This window comes from Drosophila yakuba, chromosome 2L (assembly GCF_016746365.2).
Source record: "Drosophila yakuba strain Tai18E2 chromosome 2L, Prin_Dyak_Tai18E2_2.1, whole genome shotgun sequence".
In the NCBI taxonomy this organism is placed as follows: domain Eukaryota; kingdom Metazoa; phylum Arthropoda; class Insecta; order Diptera; family Drosophilidae; genus Drosophila; species Drosophila yakuba.
Genome location: NC_052527.2, coordinates 3,644,031 through 3,667,221, shown reverse-complemented (window position 1 = coordinate 3,667,221; position 23,191 = coordinate 3,644,031). Strand labels below are relative to the sequence as shown.

The 23,191-nt window shown below is 45.3% G+C and overlaps 1 protein-coding gene and 1 pseudogene across 1 annotated transcript; both read left to right on the top strand.

Moving 5' to 3' along the window:
* The first annotated feature begins 563 nt into the window (after positions 1-563).
* Positions 564-3,187, top strand: LOC6526748 (protein odd-skipped). Its single transcript, XM_002087815.4, has 2 exons — positions 564-1,068; positions 1,245-3,187. Exons 1-2 carry the CDS (start codon positions 996-998, stop codon positions 2,357-2,359), a joined length of 1,188 nt encoding a protein of 395 aa, XP_002087851.1. The 5' UTR covers positions 564-995; the 3' UTR covers positions 2,360-3,187.
* A 14,333-nt stretch (positions 3,188-17,520) lies between these two features.
* On the top strand, positions 17,521-19,406 carry LOC26534660 (annotated as a pseudogene).
* The last annotated feature ends 3,785 nt before the right edge of the window (positions 19,407-23,191 follow it).

Below are 23,191 nucleotides of genomic sequence, written 5' to 3'. Positions count from 1 at the left end.
ATGGACGCGCCAGGATGACACAGGACCTTCGTGCAGCTGCTGCTCCTGCTGATGGCACATGCGCCTGGGAGGGCTGCTTTTCAGGATTGGGATTGGAACTGGGATGCGGGCTGGATTCCAGCGATGGCTGCCTGCCATCAGCGGCAGCAGCAGCAACAGCTACAGCTACAGCAGCAGCAGCAGCAGCAACAGCAACGGCAGCAGCAGCAACTACGGCAGCAACATCGGCAGCAGCAGCAACACCAACAATATTCCAGGCTTGCGACCGTCAGGCCAACGGTTTCCGCTTGTTTACTGCATGAACGGAAAAAGCCAAGACACATATACATACTCGTATATCCATCCGCATCCAAAAGGCATAGGCACATCCACACGCACAGAGGCACATCCATAAGATAGCAGATACTGAGGGCCAATCCGAGAGCAGCAGGTAGGCGTGGACGTATCTACCATTTCCAAACAACTTCAACCCCGCCACAGGCAGCTGCCGTTGGTCGCCGCTCGTCGCCCTCCTCCGCACTTCTCGGCCGGTTCAAAAACGGGTCGCCCTGCCAGCAGTTGCAGTCAGTTATTAACGAGCGCTACTCCCAACAGCAACATCGCTCAGCGGCAGCAGCAGCAACAGCAGCAACAGCAACAGCAACAGCAACAGCAACAACAGCAGCAACACAAGTCACTCAAAAGCGGAAGAGAGACAGGGATATACAGCAGTTCACTCGCCTCGTTTCACTTACGATTACGATTCTCAAGCGTTTGAGTCGGAGAGCGGCGAACGGCCAACGAATTCAGTTTGTGTCGAGACGTTGTCGGTGGCACGTCGCATCCAAAAGAACGCTCAGCTGTGCAGCTGTGAATTAGATACTGAGAAAAGATACACACACGTTAGATACAAGTGCGAAGCAGCCAAAGTGAATCGTGCAGTTCGCGCAAACTAAACTAAACAATTTGAAGCCAAATAAACTAACTACAAAACGGCCAACAAAGACAGTCGAAGAATGTCTTCCACATCGGCCTCGCCCATCAGCAACATAACCGTGGATGACGAGCTCAACTTAAGCAGAGAACAAGGTGGGTTCAAGTTCAAAACTCAGGCTCAAAACGAGTTGCCAGCTGTCAAATGCCGACGGCTAAGCGGATTACTATCTATACCATGCTGAAATGTTCAATAAATATTTGAAATTGAACAATTGCACTTTATGTGAACTGAAAACTAACCTAGCGCTTATCTTATCCACTCTTTTTAGACTTTGCTGAGGAGGATTTCATAGTGATCAAGGAGGAGCGCGAGACGAGTCTCTCCCCCATGCTGACGCCCCCGCACACGCCCACCGAGGAGCCGCTGCGGAGAGTGCATCCGGCGATAAGCGAGGAGGCGGTGGCCACCCAGCTGCACATGCGACACATGGCCCACTACCAGCAGCAGCAGCAGCAGCAACAGCAACAGCAGCAGCAGCATCGCCTTTGGCTGCAGATGCAGCAGCAGCAACATCAGGCACCACAGCAGTATCCAGTTTATCCCGGTGCCAGCGCCGATCCCGTGGCCGTGCACCAGCAGTTGATGAACCACTGGATCCGCAACGCAGCCATCTACCAGCAGCAGCAACAGCAACAGCAGCAGCAGCAACATCCGCACCACCATCACCACCACGGCCATCCGCACCACCCGCACCCACATCCGCATCATGTGCGTCCCTATCCCGCTGCCCTCCATGGTCTGCATGCCGCGGTGGTGGGTCGTCACTTTGGAGCCATGCCCACCCTGAAGCTGGGTGGTGCTGGTGGAGCAAGTGGTCTGGCCAGCGGTGCCACTGGCAGCAGTCGCCCAAAGAAGCAGTTCATCTGCAAGTACTGCAACCGGCAGTTCACCAAATCCTACAATCTGCTCATCCACGAGAGGACACACACGGACGAGAGGCCCTACTCCTGCGACATCTGCGGCAAGGCCTTCAGGAGGCAGGATCATCTGAGGGATCACCGCTACATCCACTCCAAGGACAAGCCCTTCAAGTGCAGCGATTGCGGCAAGGGCTTCTGCCAGTCGCGCACCCTGGCCGTGCACAAGGTGACCCACCTGGAGGAGGGTCCACACAAGTGCCCCATCTGCCAGAGGAGCTTCAACCAGCGGGCCAATCTGAAGAGTCACCTGCAGAGCCACAGCGAGCAGAGCACCAAGGAGGTGGTGGTGGTGACATCCTCGCCAGTCACCTCGCATTCCGTGCCAAACCAGGCATTGAGTTCACCTCAACCTGAGAATTTGGCACAGCATCTGCCCGTCCTGGATCTATCCTCGTCATCCTCGAGCTCCGAGAAGCCCAAGCGGACGCTGGGCTTCACCATCGATGAGATCATGAGCAGATAGATTGAAGGAACAGCGAAACCCGGTATCCGGTTTCTTTTGAGACATTCTAGAAGAGATTCAGAGAGCTGGACGGCCGCCAGGCATGGGAAATGCCTGGAATGGAAAACCAAACCGAGTCCAGCCCCCGCATTCTGGCCAAAGGTGCATGTGGAAAATCCTCGCCAGCAACTCGCAATCGCCATCGCAATCGCAACCCAGTGAGCAGAAGAGCAGAAGAGTCATCCTCCGTGCAATCGGTTCTATGTAGCAGAACCCAAATTGCATTAAACCAATGCCAAAGTCAAATAGCAGAGGAAAACTGATGAAAAATCCAATGAAAAGTATTGCTAGCACAAGCCTCCTACAAAACAATTCCAAAATACACACACACACACACAACTGTAAACTATAAACATAAATAAATAGCACTTAATTTAATATGTAATCTAACTATATATATATTATTGTACCTTATAGTCGTAGTAGCCCATTCAGTTCGTAGTGCTTATGGAGTAAACCAAATGTTATGTTACAATAGTTCAATAGTTCAATCACACAAACACCTCAAACCCGCTTTGGTTATTGAAAGACTGTTTTAATTATTATATTTAAATAGTACTTGAATAAATCAATCGATCGATTGTGTAATGTTAAAACAAGACGAGTGTCATGATTACTTACTGTTTAGACTTAACAACTTAATTGTCGCTATAGCAATTGTGACCAAGCACAAAGATACAACGATCTCATTATCGTCTATATGTACATGCTTCAAACATTCGTATTGATATGAAGTTATCACAAAAATGAAACACTTAAATATAAAGGCAAAGTAATTTTCAACTGAAATTTAGTAAGACTTTTTATGAACGCGGCTGGGATTTTTCTGTTTCCAGGTACTCGACAAAGGCAAGTTCCCATCTTCTAACTTATCTTTATGGTTTGAAAAGATTTAAGCATTAGCTATTCAGATTGCTATCTGCATATTCACATTCCAAGCAGACTGAACGATTTTGATCTACTTTTAATCGCTGCGAAATCTTCCTTATCGAATGACTCAATCCCACGCCTTCCTGATTTGGACTTTTTCTCATGCTGCGAACGTAACTCAGTTGACTGAAGTCGTAGGACCATATAAGTTGAACCATCAAACAGCAGCTGTCAAAATTTATTAACCATCTGAATATAACTCAGTTTTTATGCAGATCTCGATATGCAGATCTCGCATTTTTAAGCAGCTCTATTAATTTTCAGCTTGCCGATTAAGTAAGCAGAAGTCACGCCACCAAAAATATTCAAACTGTCGCATCAGTTAATTTATGAAATCGCATCGAATTGAATTTGATGCCAGTTTTCGATTTCGGTAACACTATGGTTATTGTTTAACTTTGAGGTGTGGTCCAAATATTTATGGCCTGTGTTTCAGTTTTAGTTTTCATTGTGGCTTCACTCGAAAATCGGGAACGTGCCAAATGCCTTGCAAAAGGTATGGTTTGATTTCCTTTAATGGGGGTTTTCTTTTCTAGTCTTTTTCTTTTTTGGCAACTGCATTTATCTTAGCACGCTTCTTACTCAGAACTGTCAATTTCAGATTGTGATCTTTGTCTCAAAATCGACCATAGGATTGTCTTTAATTGAGGCCTGAGGTCGCACTGCTCAGCCGCGGGGAACCCGCATGAGGGGTCTGCATCTGCCTCATTTGCTGCTCGATTTCCATTTTCATTTCCATTTCCATTAGTATTTTCCATTCCATTTTCTCCACCTTGATGACATACTCTCGGGCCTTATGGCCATGTACAATTGATTTGGGCCCGCTCATTGTGTTGGCTTTGATTTTGCATTGTTTTTGGGCCCGAAAAGTGCCAACGTATTCGCCAATTGATGTCTACATAGATGTCTTTTCTTTTTCTTATTTGGGCAGGATTACTTTTGACAAGTATCCTGGCCGCGCCCCCTTGGGCATATCCTTGCATATCCTGCTGATTTTGGCCAAACCTTAACCTTAGCCTTATCTCGCCGAGTTGGTCGGGTGGTCAACCGAACGCAGGACTTGTGTTTCGTGTTTTGCAACACTTCGCCGCAGGCAGTCCAAGGACCTCGAGCATCTTGGTGTCCTGGCATTTCGACACACCTTGTCCATAATTGCACTGCGTACAACCAAAATATTTTGTGAAAGTCGCAGCGGGTGGCCGAGAGTTATCCCGACCAGATTGATATGTGTCCGCATGGGGTTGTGTGTCCTTTTTTTCTTTTGTTTTTTTGTTTTTTTTTGGGCCATTTTGAGCCACAATTAAACGCATCGGTTCCGCAACTAGGGTGGCATGCAGCTCCGTGTCCTGTGGATGTCCTGCCATTGTGAATTGTAGTGGCAGGACGTGCTGGAAAGTCGCCTGCCAAAAGTGAGCCATTTACTGCCACAGGGGCAGTCTCCTCCCATTTGCTGCTCCTACCGAGCATGCAATTTTAATGAGCTGCCCGGGGGAAAAGGATCGGCTATAGGGGCACATCCCATTGTCCCAGGACACGTTCGCACTTGGCTCTGTTCGCCTTTTTGGGCCGGGACCACCCTGAAAACCCAGAAATAATGTTGTAAGTCGGTTGCTCGACAGGTCGACTGCTCAACTGGTCAACGAGCCAACTGGTCAACTGCTGAGGTGTTCAATTAAAACGTTGCAAATCAATTTGGCATCGAATCGAATCGAGGACACACTTAAAATGGCCGTTGACAGAAACACTCATAGATGATGATGACAGCATTACCGCAGCAACATAACTCGAAAACCATCTAAAACTGTACAAGAGTTGTCAAGTGAGCCAAGCCCAAAAATATATATGTATATATATGTATATATATATATACAATGAAAACTTGTCTCTCGTAATTGTACATTGTCTAGATTGTCAGCTTTAAAAGTGGTTTTGATATGCCGACATCGCAACGCCTTTTGGCCCACAGCCACAGACATCGTATTGCCACTTCAGCATTTCCATACACTGGCACTGGAATGCGAGGATCTAAACAAATGTTTAAAATTTTATTTTATTACAACATAAGTCAGCAACTACGGTTGAAGTGGCAGTTTCTCCACTGATAATAGATACTTTCAACCAGAACCACGAATATAAATCATAGCTAATGTGAATGTCATTTGCATAATTCGGAAAATGTCTTCTGTTCAATGTCGTATGTGTATAATATATGTTCATATCAAGGGCCACATTAATCATTTCCCTTTCAGATAGTTAAGGTTTTATGGGAAAACATATATTGGGAATGAAATTAGCGCAGTTACTCATGCTCGGTCTTATCGAAATATTTCATAAGCACTTGCTGGGAAAGTACTTATACGAAACCACTTCATAGAACACAGATATTCTACATCATACTCCAATCAGCACCCTTGAGAGCCCCCCTTTCGGCCACGTCTCTGCTAAACAGCACAGCACTTGATTGTTGCACGAATGTCGTTTGTTTTTTTGTTGCTGTTGTTGTTGACTGTGGCGCACAGTAGTCGCATGTGTCACAATGTCGCAGCCTAATTGCACTACACGCGTAGTTACTTAGGGAGGAAAAGATCGGAAAACCCGACTGACAAGCCTTTTTTCCCCCCTTCGCAGACAGGCGACGACACTAAAATTGGTGGGGAGATACTCAGATACCCCGATACTCAGATACTTTGGTAGGCAGATACTCAGATACTTAGATACTCATATACTCGACTAAGAACCAACGACGAGCACTCGAGGTGAGTTCAATTTCGAGCTCACTGGGTGTTCGTTTTTATGGTCGTCGCCACTATCGATCGGCTATTTTGACACTTTTGTTTTGCCTAAGAAGGTGTTTTAAATATAACTTACTTAGGTCCGAAGCAATCTTAACTGGCCATAACACACAGGCAACCGTCTGGGACTTGGCACTGAGAGAAACTCTTAGTTTTTAGTTAAAAATTCAGTTAAAGATTTTCCTAAAGATTAAATGTATAGGTTCCGAAAGGATATTTTCTGGTAAAAATGATTTTCAATTTGAGGTTCCTTTTCCGAGTGCACCTCTAACCATTTAATCGCCCGAGGCTATTTTTCTGCCCCGACTTTTCCGCCTTATCAACACGGCTCAATCTACCCGAGTCAGTGCATTAATTGACACCTAGAAGTGGAAAACGAAACCGGAGAACCCTCTGCAGCGCAGAAGAAGATGCCTGGAGACAGGGGACTGTGCTGTCAATTAGGTTGCTGAATTTATCGCCGGGCACAAACCAGTTTGGGAAATTTGTTAGGCCCGAAAATAAAGTTAGCCGAGCTAAGAGAGCGATCAATTTTATAGACGACGGGCATGGAGGTCCCTGGAAGTCCAGTAGATAGGGGGATCTCACCTCCTACTCCTGCTCCTCCCAGTGGGAACTTAATTGAATTACCAGGGAAAAAACCACAGATAAAAGTGGAAACACCTCGGTATCAAGTTAGTTAGTGGACCATCTTCCATGGCTCTTGACAACTCTTTTGTTTTGTTATGGCTGCGTTTTCACTTGTTGCCCGCTGTCCAATGTCCGCTGTCCAATGTCCGCTGTCCAATGTCCAATGTCCGCTGTCTGTTTTATTTTTTATTATTTCATTCTCGGCTCTTTGACATTTTAATGCGCCCGCTGGCTTTTGTGTGATGTGAGCTGAGCCCTCGGTGATGTTGGCCACACACAGCAACAAAAGCGGGCCAATGGTGTGATGGCCATAATCCGATATAAATAAGACATTATAAGAGGCTCCCCATCCCAAAGCAGGATCTTCTGCGGGCCCTGGGAATGCATAGTATACTCAGAGTTCCATTCCCATTCCCATTCCATTTTCGGGATTACAAGGAATCGACGACATGTGGCGCTCAAAGCTTTTATTTCTTTGAGCGCTGCAAATGACCAAACCTGATTGACTCACGGACCACCTAACTAGATGCGTTATGTCCTGCCATCAGTCATCCTCGAGTGGCGCAGCAAAATCGAAATATCGCGGAAAGTGAAATCAAAGGTGTTAGCAGGGGTGGAGTTAACAGGTTTCAGGAGGGAACTATAAGCTAAGATGGAGCTAGAACTAAATGACTAAAGTATATGATACATCTAGGCAATGAAATGGTATCCAGATATTGGGGAAAACTTTCTGATCCTTTCTTCTTTTCAACCTTAGCTAGAAGTCTCCCTTTTCGCTGCCTCCAAACACCTACGCTCCTGTTGATCTGCTGGCAGTGTTGATCGATTGGTTTCATCGATTATGGCACAACAGTCAACAGTCTCGGCCTGGTCTGAATGTTTATTTGTTTACTTGTTTGTGCCCCGCACACGCAAACAACACGGATCGGAATCGGATTGCCAAGGGAAACGGAATGGACAAAACACATGATCAATTACAAGTCGGTGGGGCAGGTTCCCAAGTACCGAAGTACCAAAGTACTTCGTTGCTGCCCCGCTTAACCCTCTGGTGCCGCCGTTCCTCGCGTTTAACCCCTCGCCACAGGCATGCGCACAGCTTCTTTCACTTATTATTAAAAGTAACAAATTATTTTCAATTGATTTACACGCTGGCAGTTCAGCAGTTCAAAAGCGTACACCCGCGCAACCCAAAAAAAAGAGAGGAGGATGTATGTATGTGGTGTGTGTGGTGTGCGGTGTGTGTGTGGGGGAACAAACCTAACCCAGCCAAACCCTGACCCTGAAACCCCCTGCCCCCCTGCCCCCCTTGGCCGACGTCACTGGCTGTTGATTAACCACTCACTGGGAACATTTAATGTGTAATAACGATTTGTATCCGAGCACAAAGTAGTTATGTTGAAATTCCTTGCCGCCGTCGCAGTTACCATCATTAATCATACGAATGTGAATCTTTTCAGGGAGTTGAAAATCGTTGGGATTCGTCGGCGGGGGAGAGAGCACCTACATCCTACATATACACACATGTACGGTGGGTTCACATGGCCAGAAGATCTTCCGAGTTCCGAACAATGATCTTGGACCAGGCGATATTTCATATTCATAATCGGTTCGTTGGGCTCCAGCGGGGGCAGTTGGGAATAGTTGGTTATAGTTGGTTATAGTTGGGGGTACCTCCTCCTCTCCTTCGCCTTCTATGCCCCGATTTAACGCCCCGACATTTACATATGTTTGTCCCGCACCTCGGAACCCCCTGAACTTCAACCTGAATCTCATTGGCGTTGGCGTTTGCCAGTGAACGTGCCTACAAATTATGTTTCTACACGTTTACATGCCTCTGACATGCACTGCAGGGCGGGATCGCTCACTGAGCGAAAAGTGGGGGTGTGAATGCTTCGAAAGTGGAGGTTTTACTAACATAGATATATCTACTCAATCAATAAACATACTGAATTAAATATAAGTAGTAATTTATTGGGTGTTAGCTTCAGATCACGTGCAAATTCTCAGCTGCAGCTCCTCTTTTCTCGCTGTGTGATCGCTCAGTTTCTGGCTGGGATTCGACTGGGCCGCATCCACTCCACTGGAGCTGGGTTGCATCCGAGCCGGGCGGAGCAGGGATGAGTTCCCGGCTCACCGGGGTGTCCCTGGGCATCAAAGTCAAAGCCATCAGGCCTCATCGATGCCTCGTCATCCATCCCATCGAGCCATCGACAGTGTCGGCGGATTTTTTATTTTAGTTAACTTACCTTTTTGTTTTCCTTTTTTATTCGGCTCGGACTTTGACTGCGTTTGGTTCTGCTTTTGTTATTGTTTTTGCTGTTGTTGTTGTTATTTGTTATTTTTGTTGTTGTTTTGGGTGGGTGCTGCCTACCCGCTGCGCGATCATTGGGTTCGTTGAGCTTTCTACGTTAATTTGTTAACAACAATATAGGCGATACGCAGAACGGGGCGGGGTGGTGTCGCAATCGCAATCGGTGGAGATGTGAGATTATGATATGGTAATTATCCGCCGATTGATTGAAGAGCGTTGAAAATTTGCCAAATTTCAACTTAAGTGGTTTTGTGCATTCTCGATTGAGTGGGGGAGAAGATAAACGATTTCATAAGAGATTTCGGCGGCATTTCACGAAGTTTCTAATATTATATGTAAAAATCCAAATCGTAATAGTTTCACTTGTTGTGTATTTCAAGCAGCAAACATTATTCAGTTTCAGTTCCCTTTTACTTATTAAGATAAAAGAAGCTCTCGTAGAAAATCCATTAATATAAAGTATAAAATCTCTATCTCTTTCATTCATAAAACCACAAAAATCTATGCAAAAACCTATTCGGATGTGAATGAAAATCGATTCCCATGAAGATCCAGCGACGCAGAATATGCTATGTAAATCCAATGATCTGCTGCATAAATGTGAATGAAGCCGGCGGCGAAAAGAATTGTCTGAATAGAAGAACCGTTTCGGCCATTTTCACATGATTATGGGAATTGCAAAACAAAAGCCCAAATAATAAAAATCCCCACCACATCCCCCACTTACATATGCAGCAAACGTAATTCCCTTTTGCCTTTCGTTTATTTGAGCCCCCCCTCCGAAATCTCCTCTTGGCCAATTCCCAACTAATTTCAAGTCCATATTGCATGATGTAGTGGGTACAAGAGGCGATTTTTATGTTAAGCACAAGGAATTCGGGCTATTAGCGCCAAAGGATTTTCTCATGGTTTAAAAATACTCAACGTGCGACAAATTTAGCCGCCGGCCATCTGAAGCACGAAAGCTGCACGCGGAGCACACAGTCGATTCGAGTGGCTCGGCGGCTGGCTACACAGCGAGAAAAATGTGAGAACTGCTTATTTTTATAAATATTTTATAGTGCAAAGTGAATGCACAGCGTAATTTAATGTTTAATCTTTGAAAATCGTGTGTTTAATCTTTGAAAATCGTGTGTTTAATCCTTGAAACCTTAAATGGTAACTGTTTGCTTTATTTCTTTCAGTGCCCCTTTGGCGGAGTGGAGGCGTTCCTTGGGGGGAGGTTTCAGGGGCTGGGGGAGGTGCTGGCCGGCTGCTGACCGGCTGTGACTGGGACCCGGAGCTTGGAGCTGCTCCAAAGCTGGGCCTTTGGACTGAGGGCTGGACAGGCCATGGCAAACGGGCTGGGGCACAACACATCTGATTGCTCGGTAGGCAGCGGCGTGCTTTATGGAGGGACAACCCCCATCCATCCCCAGCAGCCCTCCCCCTCCGCCTACCCCGCACCAAGCCACAAATGGCCCCTCCACTTTCGGGTCGCCCATGACCGGTCAGAGTGCGATGAAGAGGTCAGGAGCGGATTTGGGTCCAGAAATCGATCCCAGGGCGGTAATATATGATGTTCAGGGCAACCCTTAGAAAAATAAGTAATGAGAGCATATGAATATTTGATTAATTTGATAAGTAAACTACTTTGTTTGCCTTATTAACTATAGGGTACATACATATGTACATCTTCTTTAAGAGTAGATTATTTCATATACTTTTCAATTAGGTGCCACTTAAGCCAGCTAATTCCGCGCCTGACTTTTCGGACTCCAGTCCGCCTTGGCCGGGGCATACAATTTAATATTAAAGTTGATAAACATTTTGACCACGGCAGTTAGTAAGCAAACGTACGATCCACCTACTCGCCTTCTTTAACGGCAGCCAAAGTAAGAAAACCGAGGCTTTTGCGGCTGCTGAAGCTGCTGAAGCTGCAACTTCAACTTCAGCAGCAGCGGCGACTGCATCGGCATCGGCGGCACCGCCATCATCATCATCAGCATCAGCAGTGGTCGTCCGCAAAGACGTGGTCGTGAACCGAGTTTTGGGGTCGGGACTCCAACTCCAGAGACGCGGACTCCCAGAGACGCAGACTCTGGCCGCGGAAACTGGTGAAATAAATTCAGAAACTATGCCAGCCGAGCAGCCAGCGACTTGTGGTCAACTGATTGCGCCACAGATTCGCACTTAGTCAGTGGCTGACTTGGTTGACTTGGCTGACTTGGCTGACTTTTGTGGTCGATTCCCGAAGGGTGTGGGTATGGGTTAAGGCTGGCCAGCAAAGGGTTAAGCGGAAGGGGGAGGGCTGTCGGATTTGGGACATAAACGGGGGCGTGTTGAGCGCAAGTCTGGCGTGGCAATGAGCTTTGGTAGTCGCCAAAAGTCGAGTCAAGTGTGCCAGACAGGGCCCCAAAAATAAAAGCAACTAAATTGTACAGCAAAATTGAAAAGTGGCATTTGTGAGTACTTAAAAATGCATAAAAATGCATACTTTTTAATGAGTATTTAATAAGCAGAATTTATCAGTATATCTCGTGTTTATTTATAACCAAAGATATATGAACATTTGAATACTTAAGCATTATAATTTACACATCAAACAATGAACCCTGTGAATGTAATTACACATTTGAATATAGCTCTACTTGTAAATAAATTTAATTTGAATTTGAATCAAAACAAGAGAAATCAGAACGGCCTATAAACAATGGCAAGTCGCTGGATAATTTGCGTCGGCAGTGGAGCTTCTTCAGCCCACGCCCCAAAGCCGAAAATCTGGCTCCACCTTCGGCATTTTTTACGCGCCAGGCTTTCCTGCAGCCCTGGCTAACACATACTCACTCATGTAGCCGTGCCCGATTTATATACATATATATATATATATATATATAAGTAAGTATATGTATGTATGATCGAATAAAGCTGGTTCCTGGACCTCCGAACCAACGAGCGAACGAACGCTTTTCGAGAAATCAACGTCCAACGCGATTGTTCCCATGCAAGTTTCTACAAATATTTTTTTGTGAATTATTACCTTCGTATTTTTCCAGTTCGCGAGGAGTCAAATTGGTCGGCACACGCTCGAGGGCACACGCCATTTCCCACGGAGCGCATTTATGGTTGCTGGCTGCCAGTCGTCGGCCAAAAGAGGCCCAGAATGGCTCAGAAAGGCCCCCGCCCCTTTTTACCCCTTGTGATCGCTGATCGGGCATCGGACATCGGGCAACGCAACTGGTCGGTTGGCTGTAAGTGGAGTTATAGGCAAAAGTGCAGAGCCGCCTGGCAAACGGATAATAAAAGTATAAAGCCTTGGCCGTGCAGATGGCAGGTGGCAGGCAGACTTCAATTAGGGACCCACAGCCCCACAGCTCAATGCGTAATCAAATCTTGGTCAGAACCCCCCTTGCCCCATTTCCCTTTTTAGCCAACTGTCAACTGTCCGGATAATGTGCAATAATTGCCAACTGCCGCAGTTGCCAACTGTCTCGCAAATCAAATATCGCTGCTCCCCTCCGCTGCGCATCCAGCTGCGAACTTGATGCCCCCCAATGCTGAGAGCATTTTCGGCCTACACCTTTTGTGGCTAATGGGACCCCCAGATCATGGCCAAGAAGCCATGGAGGACGCTTTCTAGGCCCGGCTCAATTCGGCTCCCATTCTCAGGCCCGTGTGCATCCAGAGTCGCCGTGGAAACCCACGCATTTTCAATCCGCTTTCGGGGTACCAAGTGGTCTAGGGTAGATTGGGTTATGGAATATCTTAGTTAGTTTCTATTTCATAATTACCTAGTATTAACTAATTAAGCATTTTAGGCATGTGATATAAGTAAACTGCTATAATAAGTTATTTTCTTTTCAATAAGCTTATGGATACTTTAAGAAGTACCCAGGGTTCCAGCAATATTTCTCACCATCGCGTTTCTACTTCTGTTGCGACTTTTTTATGTTTTTAATTGGCTTGTCGCTGGGTGGGAGAAGGGGAGGCGCCGCATCAAGGGGGGGGGGGGGGGGGGGGGGGGTGATTCTGGGTGCAGGAACAGAAACAGAAAAGAAGAAGGATGCGGACATGGATGAGGAGTCATGTAACCCAATGGTCTGGTCTGGAGACACACTCGCACAAACACGGGGACAGGGCTAATAGAAGTGATGTCGATAGCACTTAAACACGATATCCGTTTCAATTTGTTTGGATTCTTCAATTTAAAAGGTGATAATTTTCTACTTTATGGCCCTCGACATGTGGGCCACCCATAAAACTGATATCGGAGTAGTGCCTGTCTCGGACCCAGTCTCTCTCTCTCTCTCTCTCTGACCCTCTTCGCTGTCTCTTTCTGTGTCCCTACATCCCTGAGTCTGTAACTGCATCTGCTGCACTGAGCAAAAATCTAAGGTCCCTGCAGATTTATTTGAGCAACTTAAAGTAAGTTCTAATGGGAATAGCAAACCTCTGCTGCTGAGCCAATTCATGACAATAGAACCACTAGGATTTATCTGGTTCCTTAAGGTTGTAAAGCATAGTTTGCTTTTAAGTAGCTTACCAGCATTTTCTCGCAGTGCCGCGAGTTTGGGACAATCTTGTCCATATACATTCAATACACGGCCAGTGTCAAGTTCGAGCCGAGTTCGATTCTCGTTCTTGGGGCTGCGGACATGGTATCACTCGCTTAATTTGTTATTCGCTGGTTTTCACACTTGATAATTGTGGCAGTGGTGCGGATAAGAAGCAGGCTTCTCTGCCCATAGCCACAAACAGATATATGTGTATATATATATACCACTATAACCAGGTACCAGCATCAACCATCGGCGGATGATCATCATCATTGACCACTTTGTGGTGCTGGCTGCGCTCTGTGTGGGCAGTTTCATTGCCGTTGTTGATGTGGATGTTGTTGCGGCTGCAATGACTTCAGTTTATCAGTCGTCGTATCCAAGTGCGGGGAATGTCTATATCTTTTCTTCTTTTTGCTGCTTTAGAGGCTTTTTTCCTGTTTCTTTTTTCTTTTTTTCTCTTTGATTGCCAAACTGAACTTTAGCGATTTAATGCGTATGCACACAAGACTCGTAAAACAAACAACAGCCACACCAACAGACACCAGAGTCTCTAAAGTCGGAGGCGTTTTAGCATCGCGTTTTAATGGCCAACTAAATCAACAGACAATTAATTAGACATTCGACTGTGACAATGAACGTGGCTCAGACCAGAAACGCTCAAAACCAAAAAACGTTTTCAAACTGGATTGGATTTAAAGTCGCATTCGTAGTTGGAGCATCATGATCTGTTATGTTTGATGATGCAAATGCAAATTGCTTTTGGCTCCGCTGGGTGGTCTGGCTCAGAATTGAATTCAACATGGAATGGAATGGAATGAATGCCGCGATTAGCATAACAGATCTCGTGTTTTGTCTGGCCAACTGATAAGCTCGGATTTTGGGATTTGAATTCGGGGAGCGAAGGGGGGAAATCGTAAAGCTAAGGTTTCCTTTCAGCCCAGACAATGAGTCTATTAACAATGCCAACGAAGTGATGATTTGTCAATGGAGGCATTTAAATTAATTCGATTAGCAGGTTTAATAGCAAGCAAGTTAATCACAATTATTTCAAATACATGCTCAACAACTTCCTAAAAAGTGCCCGCCCTCTAAACTTCTCAATTCTATTACTCATCTAGCGTCGATCGAGTGTGGCTCTTAAGAAATTATCCAACCAAAAGTCGAGTCCCTGCCCATCTGCAACATTCAACATTCAACTTCCATACAACATGACATCGTTGGAGGCGGCGGCCTTCTCTGAAAAGCCCGACAATCGAACGAAGAAACCGAGCCGAAAAAATACTACACAATACACAATGCGAAATCATATCACTAGACATGGCTTACAATAACAGAGTCCAACTTTGACTGAGTGCTGGAACTTTTACAGTGAATAACTCGCTCTCCAACAATGATATTAAAAATAACAATTGTCTTCAGTGGTCTTTAACACCCGCACCGCTGATAGACAACAAAAAAAGCAGCAGAGCAGCAAAGGCAGCAAAGGCAACACGAGGAAGAGAAACACTTGAGTGGCACATAAAAGTCACATCGACAACTTCGATTGACTAAAGAAAATATTGTACATGAACAACGAATTCAGCCAAAAGCCAAAAGCGATCGGATCGGTGGGCCAACCAGCGGCGGGCATTTCTGAATATCTGAATACCTGAACAATCATAAAAATAATGACGTTGCACATTCCGAGAGCAGCGCACATGAGATGGACCGACCGAGTCCCAAATCCCCAAGCCCCAAGCCCCTAGCTCCAATCCCCCAGCTTCAATCCCCAAATCCAAAAGAAGGCTCCATCGTCAGCTGCTGCCGATGATGAGCTTTTTCAGCCACACAGCAAGGGAGCTGCAGTTGGCCAGAGCTCCATAAATTAGTGATATTGCATTATTATGAGCGGCGGCATGGCGAGGTCAACGCGGCGTATGCGCAATTTTTGCAGAAAGCAACTCTCACAGGGTGGAAATGCAGTTTGCTGAACTGGCAGATACCTTAGAACTAACTTTTGTGAAATAAATGCTTATAATTACTCATTTAAAAGTAAGTTACGTTTGTTTAATGCATCTAATAGATCAAGCCATATATAAAATACTTACATAGTTGTTCATAAGGAAAGCAATAAATTTAGTTTAATTTCGTAAAATAACCATAATTTTGAATATATGGTTGTCCAAAATACCCACTACTTTGGTAAAATTAAAATGCCGTGCTTTTGCTTCCTTGGAAATTTCAGCATCATGTTGTGATTAATGAAGCATAGCCGGAGCCCAACTATTGACAGCTTATCAGAGTTCGTCTGCCGCCTGCAACGGAGTCCTCTGTCCATCTCTTCATGGGGATGGAGATGGAGATGGGTATGGGGGCAGTTTCGCTGGCCAAGATGAGGAGTCCTCCGCGTGGCCAATTGTTGGTTTGCGTGTTGCGTTGACTAAAGACTTCAATTCGGCTTCAATCATTTCATTTAACTGATGATCCGACTGCCGCCGCTGCTGCTGCTGCTGCTGATGGTCGGCATTTTGCTAAGCGTTTCGGGATTCTCGAGTTGGAATTGGGATTCCTGTTGGTGGCATCATCACGCAACTGCCATTTGGATCGTTTTGGCTACCATAATATCATATTTGGGGAGGGGGGCGAGAGCCTTTGGGGCACTTAACTACTTTATAGCTCCCTCAATATCGCATACACTTGTGAAGATCGAATCGAATGCAGGAGTTCTTTTATGGCACATATAACCCGGGGCACCTAGACGACGCAGACACAAATGTTATAGGATGGGGCCTGTTTCTCGATACGCCCGGCGATATGGTCGTAAAAGCAACGGTATATGTCCGTTGATATTCACCCCGTTTTATAGGACTGAAGACGTCACAAAACCCAAAAACACAAATACCCAAAAACACGAACAAAAAGAATGGACAACAGATTTTCAAAACGCCACACAATCAGGGGCTTCTTCTCATATCGCACTTCTGCTAATAACCCATTTTAATTGGCCATCAACAAAAAGTTTGTGGGCCCAAAGGGGGCAAGGGAAAACGGAAAGCGGAAAAGCCAAAAACGTGGCTGAGATTATGGATAATAGCTGTGACTCGGCTTCGAGTCGCGTATCATTTCATCGGCTCCATATCCATATATCCATATATCCATATCGGCTATAAATTTCTCTATCGGTTTGGTTTGGTATGGTTTTTGTTTTATTTTCGCCATTGTGTGGGGCCTTCGATAATATCATCGCATTCGGGCGTGGAATTTATCGTGCCAGTTGGAGGAGTGGGGGGAAATGGGAAGGGGGAGAGGCGTTGGAGCTCCGATATCAAGACGGCGGGGGAAGCAGCAATATTTCACAGCCTGATGGATGGCAGATAGATCGCCACACAATACGGGATGGTCACCTACCGATGGTGTGATATATAGACTCGGGCGGTGGCACACATAAATCAGACAAGCGAAGGAAAAACCATCGAAAACTATTGATAGAAAGGTAATCAGGGGGTTTTTTGTGTTAAGTAGACGTGAAACCTGCTGTTTCCTGCAGGATATTGCCCCTCATAATGATACACTCTATTGTAGTTAGCAGCATTCTTTGAGTTCTTAGGCAAATTCAACTTTCTATAGGTTGTAGAACGAGAAATACCTAATTTACCTACCGAAAAAAGTAGAGACAAAAACAGGCAATTTCCGCATAAACTTTCTTCCCAAACTAAAACTTCTCACACTGCGACCGCTGCACGCGCGTGAACTGTGACCTTTTGGGAACTTGGCAGCGGCTCCTTGGCCGCCGGCAATAAATGCAAAATTAAGTATTCAAATTCACAAGACGATGCGAATGCGAATGCGAATGACTGGAAAGTCGCCGTGGCCAAAAACCGGAGCCGGCCCGATGATGATAATGGCGGCAATAAAGCGAATGGCAACTGAAATCGCACAAACTGGTAGTTGGCTGGGCTTTAAAGCCCTTTAAACTTCAATCAAAAAATTCTCAGGCACAATAATAATAATATTGTAATTTGGCTGATCCGAAGAATGCAGCGTTGTACGAAACCGAACTGAAACCGAAGTGAAACCTTTCTCTAAACCTGGCTGGCTGGCCAATCCTTCGGATGCAGATACCTCGAATCCGACAGATGCCAACACGTAAACGATTCGCAGGCAGATTCGCAGTTGCAGGAGGAGACAAAGACGTATAGCTACCAAAATTGCCGGGGCCGAAAAAAGGAGGCTTTTATGGCGATGCGAGAAGAGCCGAAAAATTCTTTGATGAAATTTCCTTCGTTTCCCACTCCCGAAACTCTTTTGGCCATATACAAATTGGCTGGGCCATTAGTCGTGGCCAGAAAAGTAAAGGAACACTGGGGAACTTAAACGTTTTAGTGGCTGCGCTTAAGACTTTTGCCGCAATTTTTCCACTTGAGTTTATTGCGGCATTATAACCCTAAGACCAGAAAAAAGGGAAAAACGCGAAGAAGTTCCCACAATTTGTTGTCGCCCCATTTCGATGGGCTGGCTATTCATTCGATTCTGGTGAATCCAGATTTCCTTTATTTGGAATACAATTCGATTAGAATTGACTTCTGTCGAGTGCTCGAAGTGGTCGAAGTGGCGGAAGGGAAAATACTTTCACGTAATGCACCGAAAAATGGACATCGACCGATAACAATGAGCCACATTAATTGTTTGCCATTGTACCGCAGGGTCACCCTTTTCTTCAGTTTCTTTTTTTTTTTTTTAGCTCCTCAGGACAATGGAAACGCTGACGCGGCCAAAAAATGAATTCGAATATCCATGCGATTCCGATGCCACAAGTGTCTCTCGGTCTGCTCTTCTTTTTTCACGCACTTTGTGAAGTGGTTAGATAATCCATTGTTTACGGGGGATGATCGTCCAGAAGAACTCAGCTGAACTGAACTGAACTGAACTGAACTCAAACTCAAACTCAAGTTGAAGGAGGCCGAAAACCGTTTGGTCATTTTGGCAGCGGGAAGATATCGAAATCGATATTGAAATTCGTCTCACGTTTGTTTCTTGTAATTGCAGCCAACTTGGCAGACAGTCAGGCATCTGGATTGGTCACGGAATGAGTGTTGCATTACTTGGCCAATGAAGCTACTGAAGTGGAAAATATTCCTTTAAAGTTGGTCATAACATAAAAATGTAATGAAAGTTATTTAAAGCTGATTTATCAATAGAACAAATGGGTAGTTTGGGGTGAAAACTTGCCACCAAACAAAACAAAACCTTCCCCGATCAATCAAAACCCGAATGGCATTCCAATGCTTCCCACCACTGGCAGGACTGCACTTGACAGTAAACTGGGTTGTTTACCCATTTACCCAACACCGCCATTACCATTTCATCTTAATCTATCAACCCACCTTTCAAAACCCCAGCACCATTCATACGAAACAGATCCATCCATCGATCGCAAAAGGCGCAGAAGACGCAGAAACGCTTCAGAAATCAAAACTCAATGGTAGTTTCGACAATCGCATTGGGGCGTTTTAAGAATAACAACAATAACTAAGAAAGGAAAACGGGCAGCATCCAAGAAATGAAATCGAATCAAATGATGTGTATAAAATGAAAATAACACAAAGGTAAACACCAACAATAATAAAGTCGGCTGGGGGAAAAATGCGCAACAGAAACCATACAATAAAAACCAAGAAAAATAACTACAAAAGCGCAAAGTATCCACAATGCTGTTCCAGCAGAGGGTGAGATGTTACTGTTGTGCACTGAAGGAAAATGTGTGCTATTAACCGTTTATTGAAGATATTACTAAAGAAAACCATACATAATATAAATACCAAATTTGACGCTTTTGGTTTGGCTTCATTTGGTTTTCTTACTCCTATTTATTATCCTAAGCATTTAAAATTCTGAAGAGTTATAATAAGTATACATTGTTTTTTTCTCAGTGCATCTGCTGGTGTTGTTGGCCATGTTGCTGTTGCTATGTTGCCGTGTTGCTGGCGGCGCTGCAGACAAGCAACATCGAGCGAAGACAACAACATGCGACTGCGGAGGGACTGAGACTCTTAACCTTTGACGCCCGAACAATGAAGTGGTTAAAAGCAAGACATTAACACACAGACACACAGGCGGAGTAGAGAGCAGGGAGCAGGGTATCCCGGACTTGTAGCACTCGAGTGGAATGACAGAAATTAGTGAAATTTATTATTGATATCCACTTGAATTTATAGAGCAGCGAACAAAGCAGGCAACCCTCACCTCACCTTTCCCCTTCTTTTTAGCCGCATAAAAGGTGTATCTTTGTTGGCCAGGCGGTGGCGTTCCATGGCATCTACCTATTTTTCAGCTGCTGCAGCTGAAATTGATGGCCAGAGAAGCGAAGTGGATATGGATATGGTTTTTGGCCCGATCTAATGCGTGTGATAAACAGGTTCGCCTGGTAGGTGTCGCTTGGCCCATAAGTTATGGCCCAAAGACAATAAAATGCACACCGGGCAGCAGCGCTAATAGCCGATAGATACTTGACTCACCGCTGCGATTCCATATGAAACCGAATTGAACTCGAAATCATCTGATCTGATCTGATCTGTTGTGAGATGCGCTTTCTTTTCGTTACCAACTTGATTTGGCTTTATTGTACTATATTGAGCCACCCAGAACACCCGCAGCAATATGAAATAACCAAAAGATCGGCAGCAGCCGTTGAATTTCCAAGAAAAACTTACGCACAACAATAGAGTTATTTAGGGCCGAACATTATTGATTTGAAATATCACACGAAATAAGCAAAGTGCGCGTTGAAATAACAGGCCAGATCATCGCTGGCTTCTTGGCCACGAAACCGCGTGGGCCACTTTAAAAAAAAATGTGTAGTTCGGATACTAATTTCTAAAGAATAATCATCTCTTTATGTTTGAAATTTTAGAGATATCCACTACGTTTGCATATGACTCATACAGATATCCTAAAGAATATATGATTGATTTGCATTGGGAAAGATATAGAGTTTTGTGGCTTAGAGTAGCTATAGTTTCTCACAGTGCATTTTGCTAAGCGGTAAAAAGCCGCCACGCTCCACACTTGAGTTCTGATGGACTCGAGTGCTTGGGGAATGGACGCGACTCCACCTCAAGATCCAAGCCCCAAAACTGAAGACTCAAAACCCAAGACTCGAGACCACGGAGCACAGAGCAAAGACCACAAGACACCCAAAGCCCCGAGACAGGGAGGAGCACTCTTGAGAGACCCTCGTGCTCGTGCCCCGTTTCAAATGTTTCGTTAAAAAAGAGGAATTGTGGAACCTTTAATTAAACGGTGGCCTAAAATATGCAAACGAGCCGGAGTCATCCAGTCTTCGAGTCTTCGGCTCTTTGGGTCTTCTTTTGGAGACGTGGGGCCAGTGCGACTCATAACTCATTTGCGAGCAGCTGGCAAGCAGCACTTTGCATACTCAAGGCGCTGCTAAACGGATCACGCCCCACTTTCAACACAGATATGTGTATATCCAAGGATCAAAAGTATACAACAACAACCAATAAAAAAGGGAAGAAAAAAAGGAAAGAGCACACGTCCTTCGGGCATTCGCTGATCTTTTTTCGGCAGTCAGGTGGGAGGATCCATGCGGGCAGAGGCTACTGGAAAAAAGAAGAGCCTCGAAATTTGCATGGACCGTGAACATTTTGATTATGGTTTTGGTTTTCAGTTTGGTTTTCGGTTTCGGTTTCAGTTTCGGTTTCTGGACTGCCCGAAAGAAATCTCATTTAAAATCGATTTATGCAGGAATTAAAATTCAGTTTAGCCGGGCAACCCTTTTCCTCCTCCAGCTATGCCCGTTCCCATTCCCATTCCCATTCCCCACCAAACTGTCCATCAGCCGGACTCTCGAACTCCGACTTGGACTCGGACTCTCGGTCTACGAAGTTGAGAAATTAGTAAAACTCATTTTGCATTTTTAGCCTCTGGGCTTAAACTTAATTCGGAAGCACAGCAGGAGGTTCTAAGTAAATAAATGTGCCTCGAGTCGGCGGAGTCTTGGCGAACTGCAGAGAGCCCGGGGTCTTGTGTTGGTTCGTTTAATTTGCATTTTATTGCTGGCAAAGAAGGAGATCCCGACCTGGTCGCTGGAATTCTGCGACTGCAGCCAATTAAGCGTATATTTGCCACGCTTTACAGCTTTCCGCAACCATTGAGCCTGCGTTCCGTTCGCCATTCTTCGAAATCGCAGTGGACCGAGTGCTCTACTTTGGCCATACAGCGGAGATAAAAATGATTAAAAGCCTGCTCCAAACAGCCAGACAGCGTTTTATATTAATTTGTGTATTATCTTCGAGGGACGCTGCCTTGAGAAATTGAAAGTGAATGCTTTTTGGCGCTCGCATTCGTATAAAGGGGCAGCAGGAAATGAGTTGCCAATAGAACAATCACGGGTCACCATAGGGGGTGACGATTTCTGATTTGTTTATGGCCCAGGACTCTTGGCCAGTTGCCTCTGCATATCCGGTAGGATTTTGCATTTGTAACCACACAATATCACAGGAGTTTGGGATTTCAAGGAAAATATGATTTCTATATGGTGATACAACCCATATAAAGACGCTTTCACCCCAACCTTGTCCATCCATCTAGGCGAATCACCCCAGTAACCACTCGCTTTTGACCCAATGCGAATGCGAAATTGAAATACATTTCTTTCTCACGTAGTCGCCTGTCATTAGCTCAATCAGAGAAACGTTAAATCGCATCGCGCATCAATTTGGCCATTTAGGCCTTTGGAAAAACACAGAAACACACACAGCCAGCCAGTCAGTCAGTCAGTTGAGCATTTGGCAGGCGGGAATAAAGCGAGACAAGCGGTGACCGCGAACACGGAACGATGTTTTATGTTAGGGTTTGGGTTTGGGTTTGGGTTCGGTATCAGACCATCAGGCACATGACTTCCTATATGTACAGAGAAGCCTCTACAAACTCTACAAACTAGCCGGAGCTTTTTTACTCAGGCTTATGAATAATGCTTAACCAACTAAAATGTATTAAGGAATTTCTATCATGAACTGAGCGTCCTTCTCCGCGAAGCTTCACTGTGGAACCCATGCCCCACTCAGCGATGCAAGACGAAAAGGCTTCGGCCGTCACTCATTCAAGCCATTCATTCAGTCACTCAATAATTCGGCAGTTGTACGTCTTTTACTACTTCTGGCCGCGAGAAAATTGCAACAATTTGCCATTGTTGCCGTACGGTTTTTGCCCCGTTTTGCTGCAATTAATTGACAATCGCTGTGCCTCTCGACCCCAGGATCTTTCGACTTGAAGACCACCACACTCTCTTCGCAGTCCGAATTTGAGTTTGAGTATTTGTGCATGCAAATTGTATTGAACTGATTCCCACGAACTGTTTCGACTTGGCCAGATGGTTTCGATTTGATTGGACCAGTTCTTCGTTCTTCGACCAGCAACTCGGTTTTGGATCGGTTCCGATCGGATCTCCTCCAGAGGCATGCAAATCATTCGCGGAATGTTTTTTCGTTTTTTTTTTTTTTGAGGGGGGGAATTGGAAACATTTCACATTCGCACTGTTCTTGGCAAGCAATTGGCATTGCATTGAATTGGGTGTGGGAATTCGAGTCCGAGT

Coding starts and splice junctions, on each gene's coding strand:
- LOC6526748 (XM_002087815.4), top strand. CDS start 996: ATGTCTTCCACATCGGCCTCGCCCATCAGCAACATAACCGTGGATGAC. Junction 1,069..1,244: donor CAACTTAAGCAGAGAACAAG/GTGGGTTCAAGT, acceptor CACTCTTTTTAG/ACTTTGCTGAGGAGGATTTC.